Here is an 18,751-nt window from a genome sequence, read left to right as displayed (position 1 = left end):
CTTAGGCAAGGCTGCAAACCTCTCTCAGCCTTGTGAACTTGATTCTGTCACCATCATCAACATTTTCATTGTTCTGCTCTTGTTTAACATTATTCCCTAAGCAAGCCATCGTCTTGCTTACGACTTTATAAATAGATTCTATCACAAAATCCGCTCTCGGCCTCTTCGTCTTTTGACCAAAGCACGGTTCAAACAACCACAACCATGGCCGACTCTGACGGCGAGTATGTCGCCGACATGTCGGACGATGATCTCATGGATCACCGCGTCACAGACGACGATCCTCAAGCGGCGAAAGGAAAATCGGCCAAGTCGAGAAAAGGCGACTCAGCTAGAGCATGGGAAGTCTCGAAACGAACTTGGGAGACGAATCTACCAGAGGAAGAAGATGGAATACTAAGTCTCACAGCGCTTGAGGCTGAGAAGCGGAAGCGACTACTACGCGATACGACGCCCCTACAAAGAGGAATCATTCGACATATGGTGCTTGTGCTGGATATGTCCTTCGCTATGACAGAGAAGGATCTGCTACCTACAAGGTATCGTCTCATGCTGAGCTATGCGGCAGCCTTCGTGCGAGAGTTCTTTGAACAAAATCCTATTTCGCAACTAGGAATCATTGGTATGCGAGATGGAGTTGCTGTGAGAATTAGCGATGTTGGAGGAAACCCGACAGAACACTTGGAAAAGCTAAAAGGGCTGGAGAACGAAGATCCCCAAGGCAATCCAAGCTTGCAGAACGCTCTGGAGATGTGTCGAGGAGCTCTGTTGTGAGTTTCTAATTGGGCCACGATAGAGAAACAGTCAAACTAACTTGCTGTAGCCATGCGCCTTCTCACGGCACACGAGAAGTACTCATTATCTATGGCGCATTACTATCCAGCGATCCCGGCGATATTCATGAAACCATTGGCAACCTGATAACGGATCGAATACGTGTGTCTATTGTCGGTCTTTCTGCCCAGGTAGCTATTTGCGCTGATCTGTGCTCACGAACGAATGCCGGTGATGAGTCACAATACAATATCGCGATGGACGAGGTCCATTTCCGCGAACTTTTCCTCGCAGCCACGACACCCCCTGTGACACGCACGGCGGAACAGAGCACAGCCAGTCTTCTCATGATGGGCTTCCCGTCTCGGACACTTGTTCCTAACGGGACTACAAGTTATTGCGCGTGTCATAATCGGCCGTTCCGAGAGGGATATCTCTGCACCCGTTGTGGCGCTCGTGTGTGCCGCATACCGGCTGAGTGTCCAGCTTGTGACCTTACCCTTATTCTATCGACTCACCTTGCCCGCTCATATCATCATCTCTTCCCGTTACGAAATTGGGTCGAGGTGCCCTGGACTAGAGCCAACCGCTCTGCAGCCTGCTTCTCATGCTTAGCGCCATTCCCTGAGCCACCAAAGGGCAAAGCACCCGACAAGTCTAGAGAAGACAGTGGCGCACCAAAGACAGCCAAGGGCGTCAGTGAAAGTGGGCGATATGCATGTGAAGTGTGTGGACAACATTTTTGCATCGACTGCGACGTCTTTGCCCATGAGGTTGTCCACAACTGCCCGGGCTGTCAGAGCTTACTATCGAAGACAGATATCGCTGCCTCATCGGGTGAGCCGAACGGCACAGCTGCATACACCAACGGTGATGTTGTAATGACATAGAGGTTGAGACTATATGTGTGTAAAACTATGTGTCATTATGTGTAGCTTAAGATAAGAGAGAAAGGAGGTTGTTATCCCAGGAGTAAACAAAAGAAGAGGCAACATTCATCCATGTCGTAAATAATGTGAGTAAGCATCGCACATAACGACCTGGAAACGACGCATTAGGAACTAGAGTTTCTGTCAAGTTCTATTGTATTTCAGTCTAAATATCCCGTGGGCAAATGGCTTGTAGGCACTGGTGTGGTGTATCGCTGTCCAGTATTGAAATAATGACATGCCATCAGAAACGTCTCATGCTCCAACGAAATTTTGGTTATCCTTGAATCCTCCCCATGCAATATGGGCTATGTATATGCATATGTGACGCAATTTTTATTTCCCCTCATTGATATGCCCCATCACAGAGACAACCCTTTTACAGGTTGCCACGCTCAGCTTGCTCACGCTCAATAGCCTCGAACAAGCTCTTAAAGTTACCAGCGCCGAAGCCGTCGAAGTCGTTACGCTGAATGATCTCAATGAAGACTGTGGGTCGGTCCATGAGGGGCTTGGTGAAAAGTTGAAGCAGGTAACCACCCTCATCGTAGTCGATTAGGATGTTGAGGCGCTCAAGAGTCTCAAATTCCTCCTTGAGCTCCCAGTTGCGACGCTCTGTCTTGAGACGGTGGCGCATGTCAGTGTAATATGAAGGTGGAACGTCGATGAACTCAACACCACGAGCGCGTAGGGCTGAGACGGCAGTGATGATATCGGGAGTTAGAAGTGCAATATGCTGGACGCCAGGTCCAGAGTTGAAGATGACGTACTCCTCAATCTGGGACTTCTTCTTGCCGAGAGCTGGCTCATTGATGGGCATCTTAACAATGTTGTTTGGTGAAGCCATGACAACGGAGCTCAGAGCTGAGAACTCGGTACAGATCTGTGAATCGTCTACAGACCAAAAACGGTGGAAGGACAGACACTGCTCGTAGAAAGCGCAGGCCGAGTCCATCTCGTTCCAGGACTGGTTACCAACGCAGTGGTCGATGCGGGCTAGGGGAACATCTGGCAGAGACACAGTGGCCCTGTGCTTCTTCCAGATTCGGTAGCCAGGGAGGAAGGGTCCCGTGTAGTTTTGACGGGAGATGAGGGTATGGGTGGTGTCACCATATGTGCATATGACGGCTGTGGAGACGGAGCCATGCTCCTTGTCCTTGCTGACCTTGGGGTCTTGAACAGCAATAGCACCCTCCTGAACCGCCTTGTGATATACTCCGTCGACATTCTCGACCTCAAAGGCAACATCCTTCACGGCGTCGCCATGGCGTTCCAGATGAGCGTACATCTCCTTGAGAAGTTTTCGGTCCGACTTGGAGATAGGTTCGTCGTCTGGGAAATGAGCTTCTGATCGCAGAGGCGAGGTGAAAACGAAGCGGACATCGTTGTTCTCAATGACATACGAGGCAAAGTATCGGCTTCCAGTCTCGAGTCCCTTATATGCGATGGGCTTGAAGCCAAAAAGATTGGTGTAATATGAGGCAGCCTGTTTGGCATTGCCAACCCACCAGGTTATGTGGTCATAGCCGGTGAAGTTAGGGGGCGGCTGAACCGCAAAAGTGTTGTCTGCTTGGTCGAGGGCAGAAGTGATAGGAATAGTAGTAGGCTGAGTTGCCTGCTGAGGAGGGGAGTTGGTGACGGCAGAAGGGGACATTGACACACAGACGGTTTGATGGATGAGTCTCTGATATCAGAATAGAGTAAACGTTTGTTTGAGGCTTGTATTTTAGGGTCGAATTGTTTCCGTGTGGTGGCTTCGAGAAGCTAGGTATGCAGGAAATTGTTGACTGACTTGAGCTGATGGCTATGGATGAGATGGGGGGCTATAGACGAATATATGTAAGAAATCCCAATTTGATTCAAGCCCGGCTTAACCATGAAGCAACAGTATTGCTTGTTTCTTTGTCATTTCTCACACGGAACGGCTCCGCCTGGAGAAGGCATTATACGGCCCAAGACAGGTCTGCCAGGATAAGCAGGAGATAGCTCATACCAGTCATATCCATCGGTAACATCCTCGTTGGCTTTCAGAGTTTCAATGAAACTGGGAACCAATGGGGTTTGCGGTGTAAGAAAGCAAAGCCATGCCCGTCATGGCAGGGTTAAGGGTCACGCGCGGGGCTTCCGCGTCAGACGGCGGTCTGATTGATATCATCAAAAGAGCCAAGAGAGCCCAATTGATCGATCTCAAGGGCGGTAGTGCCGAAGGTTGTTGATGGTGGTTGTAAGGTTATCACTGCGGAACTTCCCCGGCCGAGTGTCCCGTTGCGGCGCCAGCCGCCCCAAGCCGACATTGGCCGACATCTTCCAGAAGTCCCAATACGGCTTAACAAGCACTCTATGGCGACATGCCCTGTGATGGACTGCGGAACTGTCAGCAGCAAAGCCGGCCGAAACATCCTTGCGGATGAGAGATGCGCGACAATGGAGGAACTAGTCGCCTGAGCATCGATCATCTCCCGCTAAAGCCGAGACGCCTCTCAAGCAGGTCGGCTTATCCAGCATACCCATAGCAGGAATGGTATTTAGAACCCTGAGCCAACCCTTTTCAGTGCCATGTCTGTCGCTCAACACGTCACATCAAATCCCGAACGTCCCAAGATCTACACCTCCAGAGGTAGTTTCCTGAATCTATCGTTCTCGCCAAATAGCAGAATCGCAGGTCTCAAACTGAATCACCGAGTCATCTTTATCTGTCCAGCCACTGCTCGACAACAGTCGAAATGGCATCTGTATGCTTAAGCAAACACGATATCAATATCCTCGAGAAAATCAAGGATCCGGAGTCAAACCCATATGCTGGTATCGTTCTCGACTCCTCATTACCACGGGACCCAAACATTACAGATGCCACGATATATGAGCGAGTAGTCGAGGGGGAGCGAGACATAATTCGTTCCATCCAGAGACTTGAAACCCAGTTGAAGAGTCTTGGATCTGAAGAAGTAAAAGACGCTGCTGTCAAGGGTTATCAGCAAAGCCTTTCGGCGGTTGAGAGTATCATCGCTGAGTATCCCAACTACGCCAGCGCCAGAAACAACCGTGTACAGATCCTCAGGCGACTATACGGAGATGCGATGATGCTCTCCGATACCAAGGACAACTCCGCACCCTTAATAGAGTCACCCACCCAGGCGGAAAGGAAAAAAGCTGTTGTGACAGCATTGAGCGATATCGAAACGTCAATCGCACTCCTCAGCCCTTCATCACCAACCATGCCTATTTCTCCTCAGGTCGCGCGCACTCTGTCTATGGCTCACACCCAAAGAGCTGCATTATATCTGAAAACAGCCAGACTAATGCTTAGTCGTTCCTTGGATATAGATGGGACCCTTGAAGAATCCAAATGGGAAAGGCTCGACTTTGAGGGTGCCGCATCTCGAGACCTGGCATTTGGTGGGAGGTATGGAAATCCAATTGCAAAGGGTTTGGCCGTGAGTGTCAACCCAACGGCCAAACTCTGCGGACAAATTGTTCGGGAAGCGATGAAGAAGGAATATGGTCCATCTTTTGGTGACTAATTGCATGTATATAATGAGATAGAATATCCAAAAAAGGCTTGACATGCCATTATCATCTTGGAAGTTCGCAAAACCAGTAGTGACTCAAGTGCCAAAGCAAGCCCAGATATGATTACGAAGACTTGGAAGAAAGTCCAACTCGTCTATGTTGTTAATCAGTGTTTATCCTATTGCCAGCTAATCATTTGTGGGATTACCGTCGTGCAGCTTCAAGAGTCTGTTGAGTTGTTTGACCTTTGTCCTTTTCTTCACGGTTGATTCTGGTTGCAGCGGCTGAAAGGCCAATCAAAACTCCGAAAATTGGATCCGCAGCGCGGGAGATTATATATGTCGGTGCAGGCATCGTGATATACCTATCTTATCAAGTACATGAACAATGATGGAGGTGAGGTGGCTCAATGGAGGAGCTTTGCCTAACTCCCACCCACCCATACAATTGGAGCCGCCAACGACTGGAGCTTAGGTAATACAGAATGAGTGCCTCGAAAAGTTCAGGGCAGGTCCTCATGCACGGACCCCTCACACAGGACGCTCCGAAAAATGGAAGGAACCTTGTCATGTGACTAGCTGGGTCTCGCTTGCCACCAGCCCACACAAAATATTTTGGTGCGTAATTTGAACTTGTCTTGACAACTCCTCGCAACTTCACTAACCAGCAGACAACACACCGCCGGACAAGATGAAGTTCCTCAAGGTCGGCCGAGTCGCCATCATCACCCGCGGCAGATACGCCGGAAAGAAGGTACGACCTCGACAGATTTTATACTGCTATTCTATGGCATTTCCCGAGTTCTGCGGCATCCGAGCAAGATAGGGTCGAGGGAAGGGATTGAAACGAAGAGGTCGTTTGTGTTTTATATGACAAGACGCGGAGCGCAGAACTCGCAGGAATACTATGATGGGAGCCGATCTTGACTGTCGTTTTCTTCAAGGAAACATTTCGCTGACTCGATTGCTTTAATTAGGTTGTCATCATCCAGCCCGTTGACAACGGCAACAAGCCTCACCCTTTCGGTCACGCCCTGGTTGCCGGCATTGAGCGATACCCTTCCAAGATCACCCGCCGCATGTCCAAGACCCGCCAGGAGAAGCGAAACAAGATCAAGCCTTTCATCAAGGTCATCAACTACAACCACTTGATGCCCACTCGCTACACCCTGGAGCTTGAGGGCCTCAAGGGCGCCGTCTCCAACGACACCTTCAAGGAGGTTTCCCAGCGCGAGGATGCCAAGAAGACGGTCAAGAAGGTGCTCGAGGAGCGATACACCAGCGGCAAGAACCGTTGGTTCTTCACCCCTCTCAGTATGTTATCCCATCGCTGCGCTATACCACTCGAGCGGAGCTGCATGAAAGCCCGCCGAGTACTCTTGGGATTTACATAAATTAGAGCGTTGCTAACCACCTACCACAGAGTTTTAAAAAAGGAATCGTTTCTCCATCACGGTTAGGGAGTTGGCGGGATGTACAGAGCATCGATGGCACTAAGGAACGCCGGTTTTTATGGGCTCAATATGAAGTTTCTTAAAACACAACCAGATCTCTACTTGCCGCGTGATTGTAGCGTCAATATACAACGCGGATCGGACGGACGTGTTGTCCCGACCGAAGGATACCACTGGCGGCGTTCAATGAATTGATGCCATCAATGGGGTGTTGAATAGACCTTTAGGACTTTTCTTGACGGTTAAACGTCTACGAGGTTTACGAAATCCATAACATGAATTAAAATTTACCGTCAAAACGTACATTAGACGCACACAAACGCAGAGCCCGGTGAAATGAAAGAGAGACGATAGATCAATGAACTTTTGTTATGGTAGGCTTTTCTTAACCGTTTCGTTTCTACATGTCTATGGCCAAACGCCGTCTAGAGTTACACATCAATTAGACCTTTCGTGATGCGGTTCATGCATGGGACCGCTGCCTCGCGCTCTGCGCCCAGCTCTATGGCTTTACACTTCATAAGACCCTCCCTTCCCCAATCAAACAGAATATATCAAAAAGTCTCCAATCCACAGAAAAGTGCGCCAAGTCAATCCGACTGTGGACACATTCGGACCAAGTTCAATAACTTGGTTGGGCGTAATACATAAGGAAATAACGGATATAGAAAAGAGGTTCCTTAGATCGCCATTCACCCCGTCAACTAAACGTTCGGGTCTTGCTTCACATTGAGACCGTATAATACAGAGCTCTAGACGTGCTGAGCATCGTTGATGCCGAAACGGTTAGACACCTCATTGGCCAGTCTGGTGGGATCAACCTCTGAGGAGTAACCGGGAGCAAGACCACCGAAGAAGGTGAAGATGAGGAAAGCGGTAGCAATGATGATAGTGACCTTGCGGAGAATGGGCTTGCGAGCACCAAACTCAGCCCACTGTCGGTTGGCATCAGCAATGTGGCCCTTGATCTGCTCGTAGCCGAGCTTGTAGTAGACCATGCCACCAAGAGCAATGGAGTAACCAAAGAATTGGAGACCAGTAACCTGGGTGCCCCAGATCATCATGGAGGCAATGACCAGGAGAATATCCTTAAGAACACCGCAGAGTGTGAGGACGACAGCAGAAGTCTTGCCAATCTGATCAACTCGTTAGTATCAAGTTGCGTAGCAACTTCCAAGGAAAACATACCAGGAATACAACAGAGACATTGAGCAAGAAAGCGCAGAGACCGTTAAGGAAGAAGGTGAACAGACCAACGTGGTAAACTTCGGCCATCGAGCACCTGGGGATCTCCCAAATAAGAGCAACCACGCCGTTCATGACAGCGCAAATGGGAGCAAAATAGTACAGAGAGACGAGAGGGTCCATCTTGTAGTCAGCAGAGCTCAACAGGCGCTGGACCATGGTAAGTCGCAGAGCCTCAAAAATGATACCGCCCATCTGGAAGAGCACACCAACAGTGACGAAGTGAATCTCGCCCATGGAAGCAATGATGACACCGACAACAATAGCGGAGACATTGAGGAACTGCTTGAGGTTGGGAGCAGAAACACCAAGAATCCAGCCAGAGATGAGAACGGCGACGGGTGTGGTAGCCTTGAGCATCTGGATGAAAGCAACAGAGAGGTACAGATATGTCAAATTTCCGCAGATCAAACTCAAGCTGAAGAAGATACCGATGGGAACAACGGCACGGACGTAAACGCGAGCTGTCATCTTGACGGTCTTGCGGCCGTCAAGGTAAGGAGTCCATCGCGCCATAATTTGAGTGATGACTGTCGCGAAGGTCAAGTGGTAGGTCGTTAGAATGACGGGGTAGCCTAGGAGTCGAGATGTCAGCAAAGGAGCAGATATACAATGATGTTGAAAAACGTACGGAAGTTGAGCGTATCGAGAAGCCATTTGTTGAACAAGATGACGGACGATGAAAAACCAATCCATGCACTGCACAATGTGGTTAGCAACGGTTCTGGCGCATCGTCAAGTCACTTCGTGGGATAATCGAGAAAACTACTGACATAACATAGAAAGTAGGATGAACTGAAGCGCGAGCAGACTGGGACTTCTCGAGACCAGGGTTAACCGTTGGAAGAACAGGAGTGGTCGCACGAGGCGTCTCGCCCGAGACGCGGATCTTTTCGTCAGCCGACATTATGATTAATCTGGTTGTTGGTGATGTAAAGGATGCGATTGCAGATGGTTGAGGCTGTCGGCGAGAAACGTCGTGGTTGTAGATAAGAGACCCCTTGAAGACAGATTTTAGGGGGGACGCGCAAACGAGCGGACGGACAGCCGAGTCCTGTAATGGAATAGAATCGGAAAAGGCGAGGGGTGCTTGATATGCAATTTGGCGGGGCCCAGGAGAGACAAGATCTCAAAGAAGAGAAAAAAGGCGAAAAAGAGGTTGATCTCCTTGGGCTTTGGTTCAAGGTGGCCTGGTTTCGCAAGGGATAAGGCGAAGAGAAAGACTGAAGAAACAAGGCAGCAAGACAAGAAGTCGTCGAGAAGAAGAGAGAGGGAGGAAATGAAAAAGGGAACGAGAGGGATGAAGAAGGGTACTTTAGTTGGTAAAAGGGGAATAGGCAATGTTGACTAGATCTCCAAATCTCATCCAGGGGTGTGATGTGGGCTATTATTGTTATTTTGGTTGGAGGCAAGGCAAGCTAGGAATCGATCAAGGGTGAGGCGCGGCAATCAGAAAAATATTATGGAAGGGTTTTCCCCTCTGAAATTGGCATTTTGATGCATATTAGTGGAGGAGCCACAAAGTTCAGCACAGGTGGCCGACCCTGCAGTGACTGACTAGCACTAATAAGCCCTCAGCCAGTTGAACACGAACAAAGTGGATGACGGGAACGAGACAACTCTCATGCTCAGGTACTGGTACCCCCAGCCGTGTGGCACCCGAAGCCTGCAAAAGCTGATTTGACGCGTGTACAGGGGCAACAGCTGGAGGGATGCAAGGTACTATGTACAGGCATGGTAGCTGCAACAGGAACTGGCTGATGTTGTTCTATTCAGGGGCATCCGCTAGTTACGGTCGAGCCAAGCCTGGCGAATCATCACGCCCACGTTGCTCCAATTTTCGTTGCCAGATAAGCTGAGGGGTCTTTCGCACTGTGCGCTTACTGCATTTCGATGCGAATCTGGACTTTATGATGGTGGTGAAAGTTCAAGGGAGGAATGTTTGTGGCTGAATGGCTCAATTCTACATACATACATACTAACTACCTATTGTGTGTAGAGTCGTAGGCCTAAACCAGGGACAAAAAGAACAAACGCATGCTAGATTGAGTAGTTCTGCCGTTCCATCAGCACTCTTCCTTTAATAGCTGTCAGTTTCTAGAAGAGAGTATCTGTCTTCGAGACTACTGTCGGCTCAGCATCTACCCTCACAGTCTCCAACTGTCAAGTGTCAATGATGGAGACTTCACACCCCGCCCCGGTTGAGCGAACCTCCAACTGCCGAAACCATCTCGAATTTGGACGTTTTCGTCTAAATACTATCGGGGAAGATCTAGATCCTGTCTAGGAAAAGAAACAAACCCAGAAATAAGAAAAGTGTGGTTCACATAATATATGGGTTCCTTAAAGTTCACAAGCTATTCTCTTGAGGCAATTAATACGGTCTATCGATTCCTCAGACTGCGAGGCTTCATTCTTGCATTCCCATGACATTGACGGTCTGGCCCTCACTTACGCGGTCTATATTCGTATAATACTCCTCGACCAGAAACATGCGTCACTCTAATCTCGTCTCGGTTTGCACCTTGGCCATGAGCGGCAGGTATTCAACACACAGCATTCTTTCTTCCTTCCGCAGCACGGAATGGTTGACCTTATAACCTCCAAGGTACTATACAGAGTCGGTACTAGGTAGGTAGGTTATACTCCGTACGTAACTACATACAGCCAGACAGCTTCGGCAACCCACCTCGAATTATTGTCCTCGTTTTGCTCCCTTTTCTTTCTTTAGAACTTCAGTTGCTGGTTAAGCAGACTGTGAGACGCGTTAAAAGTCTAATCCTCACCTAGGAAAGCATGCCACCTGAAGTAAACATTACATGTTGCTATGTCATGTCTCCAACAAGTTAATCGGGAGATCCAGCTTGGCAAGTAAACGTAACCAGAATCTCAACACACATCTGCAGATCCAGCCGAGACGGCCCAGAGGTCTATCACCCTGGCTGAAGAAACGGCCCAGTTTGCCAAACTTGGCTTTCAGTTAAGCATTCTTAGGGGGGTCAAGGACCCATTTTGATCGTGCCAAAGCCATGGTATGTATTATGTAGAGAATATACGGAGACAGACACAGTGAGATATCAAACCGAGCCGAGGAAATATACCAATCCTTGGAAACCCATAAGGGGTCCCTGTAACCATGTCAAGCTGGCTCATGGTGGATACCAACTCTAGAGCTCATCTACTAAGAACATTACGTTCATCCTCAAGAAAGCAAACAATGGCAATGAGGTATCTTACTTGGTGTCCCCTGGAAACAAATCCCGTACGTCGTGCGGAGAGGAGCGATATGTTACCGTTGTGAGTAACAATCCATGCCACAACGAGCCAAGACCAGGCTGAAGAGGGCGGGAGCTCACCCGCGAGGCAAGCCTTGCGTTGCAAGCCACGCACGGTTGGCTCTTGATAAAACAATATGTAGTACGGAGGTAGGTTTCAAAAGTCTTTGCTGACGCTAAAATTACGCTAAGTGGGGCAAAAGAGTTAGTACCTATAAATATTGATTTTTATATTAATTTATCCCTGCCTTTTTTATACTTATTTTTACCTTCTAAAGCTATAATTTTCTAAATATATATAGAAATTCTCTTAATTTATATTTAAATCTTCTCTTATAGAAGGTTATTCTATATAGTCTTTTACTTCTAAATAGCTTTCTTTCTATTTTTTAAGGTACCTTTTTTTATTATTATCCTTTTTATCTATAGCTAGATAGGCTTAATAGCATTTAAATCTAGTAAATTTAAATACTAAAGAAATCTTTAAACTCCCTTAGCGTTATATAAAAGCTGCTATATATAGTATTTATAACTAAAAGCTTAATCTTTTTATATAAAGGTATTTAGTCTTTCCTTTTTATATTTCTTTATAAAAGAAAGTAATTTTAAAATTAAGGTCTTTATATAGTATTGCTATTAGTTAATATTGCCTTTTTTCCCTTTTTTTATTAGCTTACCTATAGCTTTTTTTTAAGATTATTTAAGCTTTTTATCTAATAGATTATAAAGCCTTAGCCTTTTTATTCTATTTTTAAGCTTCTATTTCTCTTTTATTATTAGCTTAAGCTCTTTATTTATTGCCTATATTATAGCTTTAGCTTCCTTTTTTTCCTTTTTAGTTTCTAGAGACTAACAATAAAAAGGACCCTTTTTATTATATAAAAAGCAGCCTTAAAATATAAATTTACTAAAGCCTTTCTATCTCTTATAAATATAGCTATAAAAAAATCGCTCTTTAGGTAGCCTCTAAATATAATAACTACTATAATAATAAAAAAGTATTATAGAAGTTTTATCTAACTAAATTATAGCTTTTTAATCTTTAAGGGTCTAATCTTTATAAATAATATATTATTTTAAGCACTCTTTTTTTATTACTGTAGTTAATTTAGGCTTCTTTATTAGCTTTATTTTTCTATATCTTATTAATTTAAGGATTCTAGAGATAGTTATAGCTAAGATATTAATGCCCTAATTGCTAAGCTTACTAGAAATATTAATAAGTAACTTTTTCCTACTAAATTAATTTAAGCTAACCTTAGCGATAATTGCACTATAATTTTTATTAAATTACTTTAAAGGCTGCCTAGATTAAGGCTTATTTTCTAATTAAGCGTTAATAAGTCTAAGGAGACTCTTATTAAGCTTAAAGCCTGCCTTAATTGCCTAAAAATATATTTTATTAATTATATATTTAAGAATACTAATAAAAAAGTTAATTTACTTTATAGTTTTCCTTTCTCTATTAGGTACTTTTAATATTACTATTAAAGCCTAAGTTATAATATCTATATATAATATCTTTTTTATAAGTTAAAGAGGGAAAGAATAGTATAAAAATCACTTATAGAAGATAACTAATAAAATCAGTAGGGATACCCTATTTGACTTTATAGGGGTTGTTGCCGATCCCTCTTGGCCAGTAAAGACTTTTGAAACCTACCTCCGTAGCGCCAAACCGATCCTGATGGCTGGTTGATCTGCTTCCTGTTTCAGAGTCCATACAATGCTGTCAGAGATTATCGAACAGCCGTGCCTGGTGGAGACACTTCACAAACCGCCAGTTGATCCTTTGCTATATCTGGGTCCAGTGACGTTTCTTCACCGAAGGTTACGAAGCCCTCTGCGTGGCCTTCCAGCCCTTCATCTCGTTGCTCCAGCATGTTGACCATGATGGTTTCAAGGTCGGTTTACATGAGCCGATATTATGGAAACCATAGGCGCGATCATCGCTCGACCAACGGAGGTATGGGCCAAAGAAAGAAGGGAGAGGCGAAAGCTTGTTACATGCATGTAACAACTAGCGTGAACCAACTACAGGTATAATTCTACTCCGTACTAGAACGGTTGACCGCTTCGTGCTAGCAGCATTCTTTTGCTACAGACTCCATCTAAAGAGATTTGAACGTAGAAATTGCTTGGACAATCATTGGACATCCCGTATCTTATCATGATAAAGCTGAATTCGCTACACTGTACAGGTACATCGCTACTTTATTAGAATCCCCCCACTCACCCGTCAAGCAAGCCACCCCTGGACATTACATTGGTATTTTCATGTGTGCTTCTCAGGCTGACCGTCAGCAAAAGTCAGTGACATTTTCTTGACATTTGTTTGCAAGAAATTGCGAAGAACTCGGGTTGCACGAAACACGGGTATTCTGGAACACGAGCTTGTTTGTCAAGTCTAACAAGCTTCAGCCGAGCAAATAAGAATGATGCTCATACATACAATTGATCCAACCCGGATATAAGCATCAAGTTGTGGCTTCGTTTTTAATTTGGCGATGGTCAGAAGAGAAATTGAGATCTGGTCTTGGGCGTGCTTTGGATTGGCCAACGGCATAAAATGACTGGGAGTGTATTCAATTGTCCAGTCAAAGACGCTTTTGGGAGTAATTATCTTATCTGTCATGGAGCGTTGAATTACACCTCATCTTAGGAAATTACAGCAAAAGACTCTGTGGACCTCCTTTGCAGTACCAACAGATTATCGAATCCATCGCGCGGGATCTTTGACCAGCAAGCATGCCGTTGGCCATCATTGTCCGAAATTCTAACAAACCGCAGCAATAAAAGTTGGCAACGCGTTGATTATTTTGGGAACGCGGGTTTCAAATATATCAAACCTAGGTATCGGATTAATGCAAGATCAGCCTCATGGTACTCGGAACGCTGCTCTAATACTGGAGTTGACGGAATCTTGGCGGAGTCGACACGGCGGGAGCCACCCCGACAGCTACTAAGAAAAGAGGCTAATTGTCCCATTCATGGCACAGTGTCCGTTAGGCATAGGCCGAATAGCGTGCCGATTAAGATTCCATGCAATATGAATATTGAGACCACTGTAGCTGGTTGTCATATTCGTATTCTGCTGTCGAAAACGATTAGAGACTACCTACACAGGGCAGGCTGGTCGTCAAAAGACCCTTATAGACAGTGGAGGCTATCTTTCAGTCCCTCGCTTGGGGCGGCAAGGTTGATCTGTCAATACCTGGCAGTGAGATTGCCTTTCACAGCAGATAATCTCTAATCCACTGAGGTAGTCACACCACAAAGGATGCCATTTTATGCAGATCCGGTATCAACACATCCATGACCCAAGCTGGACCGAAAATAATCTCCTTTCCTGAGAGTCCCCGTCTTTATCATGACTCTGACCCTGATTGTGCTACCAACAACCAGAGAATATATCACATAGATCATCCAATCCGATGTTAGAACCAGGCCACCCACGCCCACCCACCATCTACAGTATCAGGGGCCCGCGGGTGGGGCCCCAACTAAGGGAGGCTAGGAGGGTCGAGGGGACCCGACCCAAAATAATTTTAGCCCCGCCATCGATCCGTTACCGTCTCCTTTTCTGCCAGACTCCTGAAGCCACCTCACTTTCTGCAATCGCGGTCAATATCTACAACAACCACGAGACTTTGATCTTCTGGCTGTCTTCTTGTTGTTCTGTACAACTTCTTCTCCCCTCCATCGCTTCATTGTTGTCCGCGTCTGCTTATTTCTGTGCCTTTTGCGGTCTTCTATCCATCTTCTTCAGCTCCATCTAATACCCCCACCATGGCCGACATGTGAGTTGCTCTTGCGCCTGTTTGCTATTGCTTGACGTCTCTGTATACTAGAAGGCACTGTTTGTTCATGCAAAAAGACCTCTTGCTGACATTTATCATCTTTGCAGTAACGTTGATGTCCTCGTTATTGGCATGGGACCTACTGGTCTCGGTGCTGCCAAGCGTCTCAACCACATTGTATGCGCTCACCGCCACCTTCACCTTCACCTTGAAGCCGAGAAATACAGGCTGACGATGTTAACAGAACGGCCCTTCATGGCTGATTGTCGATTCCTCTGACAAGGCTGGTGGTCTTGCTGGCACTGACACCACCCCCGAGGGTTTCGTAAGTCGTCGTCTTCCAACTTCGACAAATATATTCCTAACCATGCGATCGATCTAGCTGTACGACGTCGGTGGCCACGTTATTTTCTCCCACTACAAGTACTTCGACGACTGCATCGACGAAGCCCTCCCCAAGGACGATGACTGGTACACCCACCAGCGAATCTCCTACGTTCGCTACAAGGGCCTTTGGGTTCCTTACCCCTTCCAGAACAATATTTCCATGCTTCCCAAGGAGGACCAGGTCAGCTGTATCGAGGGCATTATCGATTCTGCTCTTGAGTGCCGTGTTGCCAACACCAAGCCCAAGGATTTTGATGAGTGGATTGTCCGTATGATGGGTGAGGGCATTGCCAACATTTTCATGCGACCTTACAACTACAAGGTCTGGGCCGTCCCTACTACCAAGGTACGACCACAGATTCTGTATAAAACAGTGAAGTCAGTGTGCTGATAGACCAACAGATGCAATGCCAGTGGCTCGGTGAGCGTGTCGCTGCCCCCGATGCTAAGCTCGTTACCAAGAACGTTATCCTCAACAAGGTCGCTGGTAACTGGGGCCCCAACGCTACTTTCCGATTCCCCGCCCGTGATGGTACCGGTGGTATCTGGATTGCCGTCGCTGAGACCATTCCCAAGGAGAAGAAGCGATTCGGCAAGCAGGGTGAGGTCACCAAGATCGACGCAGAGAAGAAGATTGCCTACTTCGCCGATGGCAGCACCATCGGTTATAACAAGCTCATCAACACCATGGCCGTTGATCACCTCGCCGAGAAGCTCGGTAACCAGGAGCTTGTCAGCCTCACCAAGCAGCTTTACTACTCCACTACCCATGTTATTGGTGTCGGTATCCGAGGCGAGCGCCCTGAGCGCATCGGTGACAAGTGCTGGCTATATTTCCCCGAGGACAACTGTCCCTTCTACCGTGCCACTATCTTCTCCAACTACTCCCCCTACAACCAACCTCAGAAAGATGCCAAGCTCCCCACGCTTTACCTTGCCAATGGTGAGAAACCTGCGACTTCTGAGGCTAAGGAGGGACCTTACTGGTCTATCATGCTGGAGGTTTCCCAATCTACCATGAAACCTGTGGATGTTGAGAACCTCCTCAAGGATAGCATCCAGGGTCTCATCAACACCGAGATGATCAAGCCCGAGGACGAGATTGTCTCTACTTACCACCGTGCTTTCGACCATGGTTACCCCACCCCCACCCTTGAGCGTGAGGGCGTCCTCAAGCAGGTCCTCCCCAAGCTCGAGGCCATGGACATTCTCTCCCGTGGTCGATTCGGCAGCTGGCGATACGAGGTCGGTAACCAGGACCACTCCTTCATGCTCGGTGTTGAGGCAGTCGATGCCATCCACAGCGGTGCCGTCGAGCTGACACTCAACTATCCTGACTTTGTCAACTCCCGCCAGAACACTGAGCGACGCCTCACTCAGAACTTCATTGTGGCTCCTCCTCAGACCAACGGCACCAAGGAGATTCCAAGCCACTCCAAGGCCCAGTAAATCCACAGCCAATGGAACAGAATTGGAAATGGAGTTGAAGGTATAGCGTGAGCAATTTATGATTGGGCACGTTTGATATCCAAGAGACATGTGTACAAGAAAACTTTGTGGAGAGCGAGTTAGCGCCTCAGGAAACGATGAGTCCGAATTTAGGATTGATGACGGGACAAAGGCCGCTGCTGGTGAAGATTTCCAGTTAGCTGAACGGATGGATATAGGATTCCGCTTGACAAGGCGGGGCGACACTATAGAGATAGATCTGGGATTTTTGCTCTAGGGTTAGACAAATGAACGGATCATCCTATACAGATACATAATATACAATAGAGCTTAGAAGATGTTGATGTTTCCATCGTTGATGCCATTCTAGCGTTTCTGGGCCGTTTATCTCTTTTCGTGGAAGGATTTCGGTGTTTTAGCTCTTCTTCATCGGAACTGTTGTCTCAGTGATTGGTTCCTGGATCCTTGATGTTTCAGTGACATTTAATTCCCTGCCACTTACATCATAGTCTATGTGCGTTATGCAATATATGGGTAGATGCGAGAATGTAGTTGAGATATCTCATTTTTGTTGCTCATGATAATAATGGAATTACACTAAAGAAATCATATTACTATCAGCTTCAAACCTCTTGGAGGGAATGCGTGCCCAAAGCTACCCTACCTAGGTACGGATCAGTTTAATAAACAAGCGCTGACTTGGTTGTGCTGCCCCATAAACGGCGCCGCAAGGGTCCATCGCGCATGAGCCGGTTTTGTGAAGCCCACACGACTTATTGACGTAAACAATGAGATTCTGATACAGCAGACCATGAGTGAAGTTGTGGATGCGCTATAACAGAACATTGGTATTTCAACTTGACAGCACGAGACTAGAGAAGATTTTCTAGTTCGGTGAAAACTTTGGCCAAAACAGAAGGGATGGGCAAAAAGAGGCACCCAGAGATTAGCTCGAGTTGTTGTGGCTGCCCAAAGCGGGAATAGTGGCGCTGGAGATGCTGTAGAGTTTCGGCTGAAACAATAAAGTCAATGGGATCGTGGTTACTGGGACGGAGAGGGGAAGTGAGATGAGGTTAACGATGACTGTAGTAAGAGAGCACAGTTGTTTCTGCATTATGTTTTGAAACGGTGACAAGTCAGTACACTCAGGTAAAACTGCTGGATGATGCAATGGAAGCTGAATATGCAGGGTGGAAGGAGATATGTATGCCTACCCTGAATTGAATCACAACGTGTTCTGCTTGACACTTTGATGCGTCCACTTTCTTCAGCGGAGGCAGGGCTATTACCACCAATACCAATCACCATGGATGGGTACGAGGCCCAACTGTCAAACCGGATGATATCCTTGCTGTTCCGTCATCCACTACTAATTCAAGACGGGACCAGCTCGTGAACAAGACTTGGACCCTGTATCTTTTGGCGCGCACACAAAAACATGGGTAGGTAATTCTCACCAATTAGTTCTGAACTACTCCGTACTCGATGGAGAATATCATTGACCCCCCAAGATATGTATGTCCAGCTCAAGTATCGATTGAATCAAGACTGTCTCTGCTTGGCCTGGAAAGTAACCAAGTTGCAAACCCAACGGCTCTGCTAATCTAAACAAACATCCCCGACACCCCTCCGTTACCTAGGTGCGGTACATAATAAGGAGCACGTACATAGTTGTCTCTGTCACTGGGGGGAAGCCTGGGGAGGGGCGGGAATCCACCTCAACCTTGAAAGTCCACTCATCCCAAATCTAAACCAACTCCATCCCACCCTGTCTGTGTTTCTGTGCTCGGCGGTCACGGTACGGGACAGTAACCACCACACACTAACACAAGTTGTCCTGCATTTGACTTCACCATTTCTTCACTCAAGTGTTACAGGATCAACGGACTCTTCCTCCTTACCCCAGACTCCCTACCACGACCTCGCCTA

The 18,751-nt window shown here is 46.9% G+C and overlaps 7 protein-coding genes; 4 read left to right on the top strand and 3 right to left on the bottom strand.

Annotated features, from left to right (window-relative positions):
* Positions 1–204: 204 nt before the first annotated feature.
* Positions 205–1,664, top strand: FFUJ_13195 (related to transcription factor TFIIH chain p47; the record flags this gene model as incomplete). XM_023575851.1 has 2 exons in its annotated part: positions 205–770; positions 824–1,664. The coding sequence occupies 2 exons, from the start codon at positions 205–207 to the stop codon at positions 1,662–1,664; spliced, it is 1,407 nt and encodes a 468-aa protein (XP_023429098.1).
* Positions 1,665–2,082: 418 nt separating this feature from the next.
* FFUJ_13194 (probable 4-hydroxyphenylpyruvate dioxygenase) lies at positions 2,083–3,357 on the bottom strand (the record flags this gene model as incomplete). The annotated part of the gene is made up of 1 exon (XM_023575849.1): positions 2,083–3,357. One exon carries the CDS (start codon positions 3,355–3,357, stop codon positions 2,083–2,085), a length of 1,275 nt encoding a protein of 424 aa, XP_023429097.1.
* A 1,069-nt stretch (positions 3,358–4,426) lies between these two features.
* FFUJ_13193 (uncharacterized protein) lies at positions 4,427–5,224 on the top strand (the record flags this gene model as incomplete). The annotated part of the gene is made up of 1 exon (XM_023575848.1): positions 4,427–5,224. One exon carries the CDS (start codon positions 4,427–4,429, stop codon positions 5,222–5,224), a length of 798 nt encoding a protein of 265 aa, XP_023429096.1.
* A 112-nt stretch (positions 5,225–5,336) lies between these two features.
* Positions 5,337–5,567, bottom strand: FFUJ_14909 (uncharacterized protein; the record flags this gene model as incomplete). XM_023575847.1 has 2 exons in its annotated part: positions 5,337–5,367; positions 5,422–5,567. The coding sequence occupies 2 exons, from the start codon at positions 5,565–5,567 to the stop codon at positions 5,337–5,339; spliced, it is 177 nt and encodes a 58-aa protein (XP_023429584.1).
* A 336-nt stretch (positions 5,568–5,903) lies between these two features.
* On the top strand, positions 5,904–6,606 carry FFUJ_13192 (probable 60S large subunit ribosomal protein; the record flags this gene model as incomplete). XM_023575846.1 has 2 exons in its annotated part: positions 5,904–5,966; positions 6,190–6,606. 2 exons carry the CDS (start codon positions 5,904–5,906, stop codon positions 6,604–6,606), a joined length of 480 nt encoding a protein of 159 aa, XP_023429095.1.
* An 812-nt stretch (positions 6,607–7,418) lies between these two features.
* Positions 7,419–8,818, bottom strand: FFUJ_13191 (related to triose phosphate/3-phosphoglycerate/phosphate translocator; the record flags this gene model as incomplete). XM_023575845.1 has 4 exons in its annotated part: positions 7,419–7,802; positions 7,855–8,486; positions 8,543–8,610; positions 8,685–8,818. 4 exons carry the CDS (start codon positions 8,816–8,818, stop codon positions 7,419–7,421), a joined length of 1,218 nt encoding a protein of 405 aa, XP_023429094.1.
* Positions 8,819–14,975: 6,157 nt separating this feature from the next.
* FFUJ_13190 (related to UDP-galactopyranose mutase) lies at positions 14,976–16,822 on the top strand (the record flags this gene model as incomplete). XM_023575844.1 has 5 exons in its annotated part: positions 14,976–14,986; positions 15,094–15,163; positions 15,231–15,311; positions 15,369–15,719; positions 15,776–16,822. 5 exons carry the CDS (start codon positions 14,976–14,978, stop codon positions 16,820–16,822), a joined length of 1,560 nt encoding a protein of 519 aa, XP_023429598.1.
* Positions 16,823–18,751: the final 1,929 nt, after the last annotated feature.

The sequence above is a fragment of the Fusarium fujikuroi genome, chromosome FFUJ_chr04 (assembly GCF_900079805.1).
Source record: "Fusarium fujikuroi IMI 58289 draft genome, chromosome FFUJ_chr04".
In the NCBI taxonomy this organism is placed as follows: domain Eukaryota; kingdom Fungi; phylum Ascomycota; class Sordariomycetes; order Hypocreales; family Nectriaceae; genus Fusarium; species Fusarium fujikuroi.
This window is presented reverse-complemented; position numbering and strand designations above follow the sequence as displayed.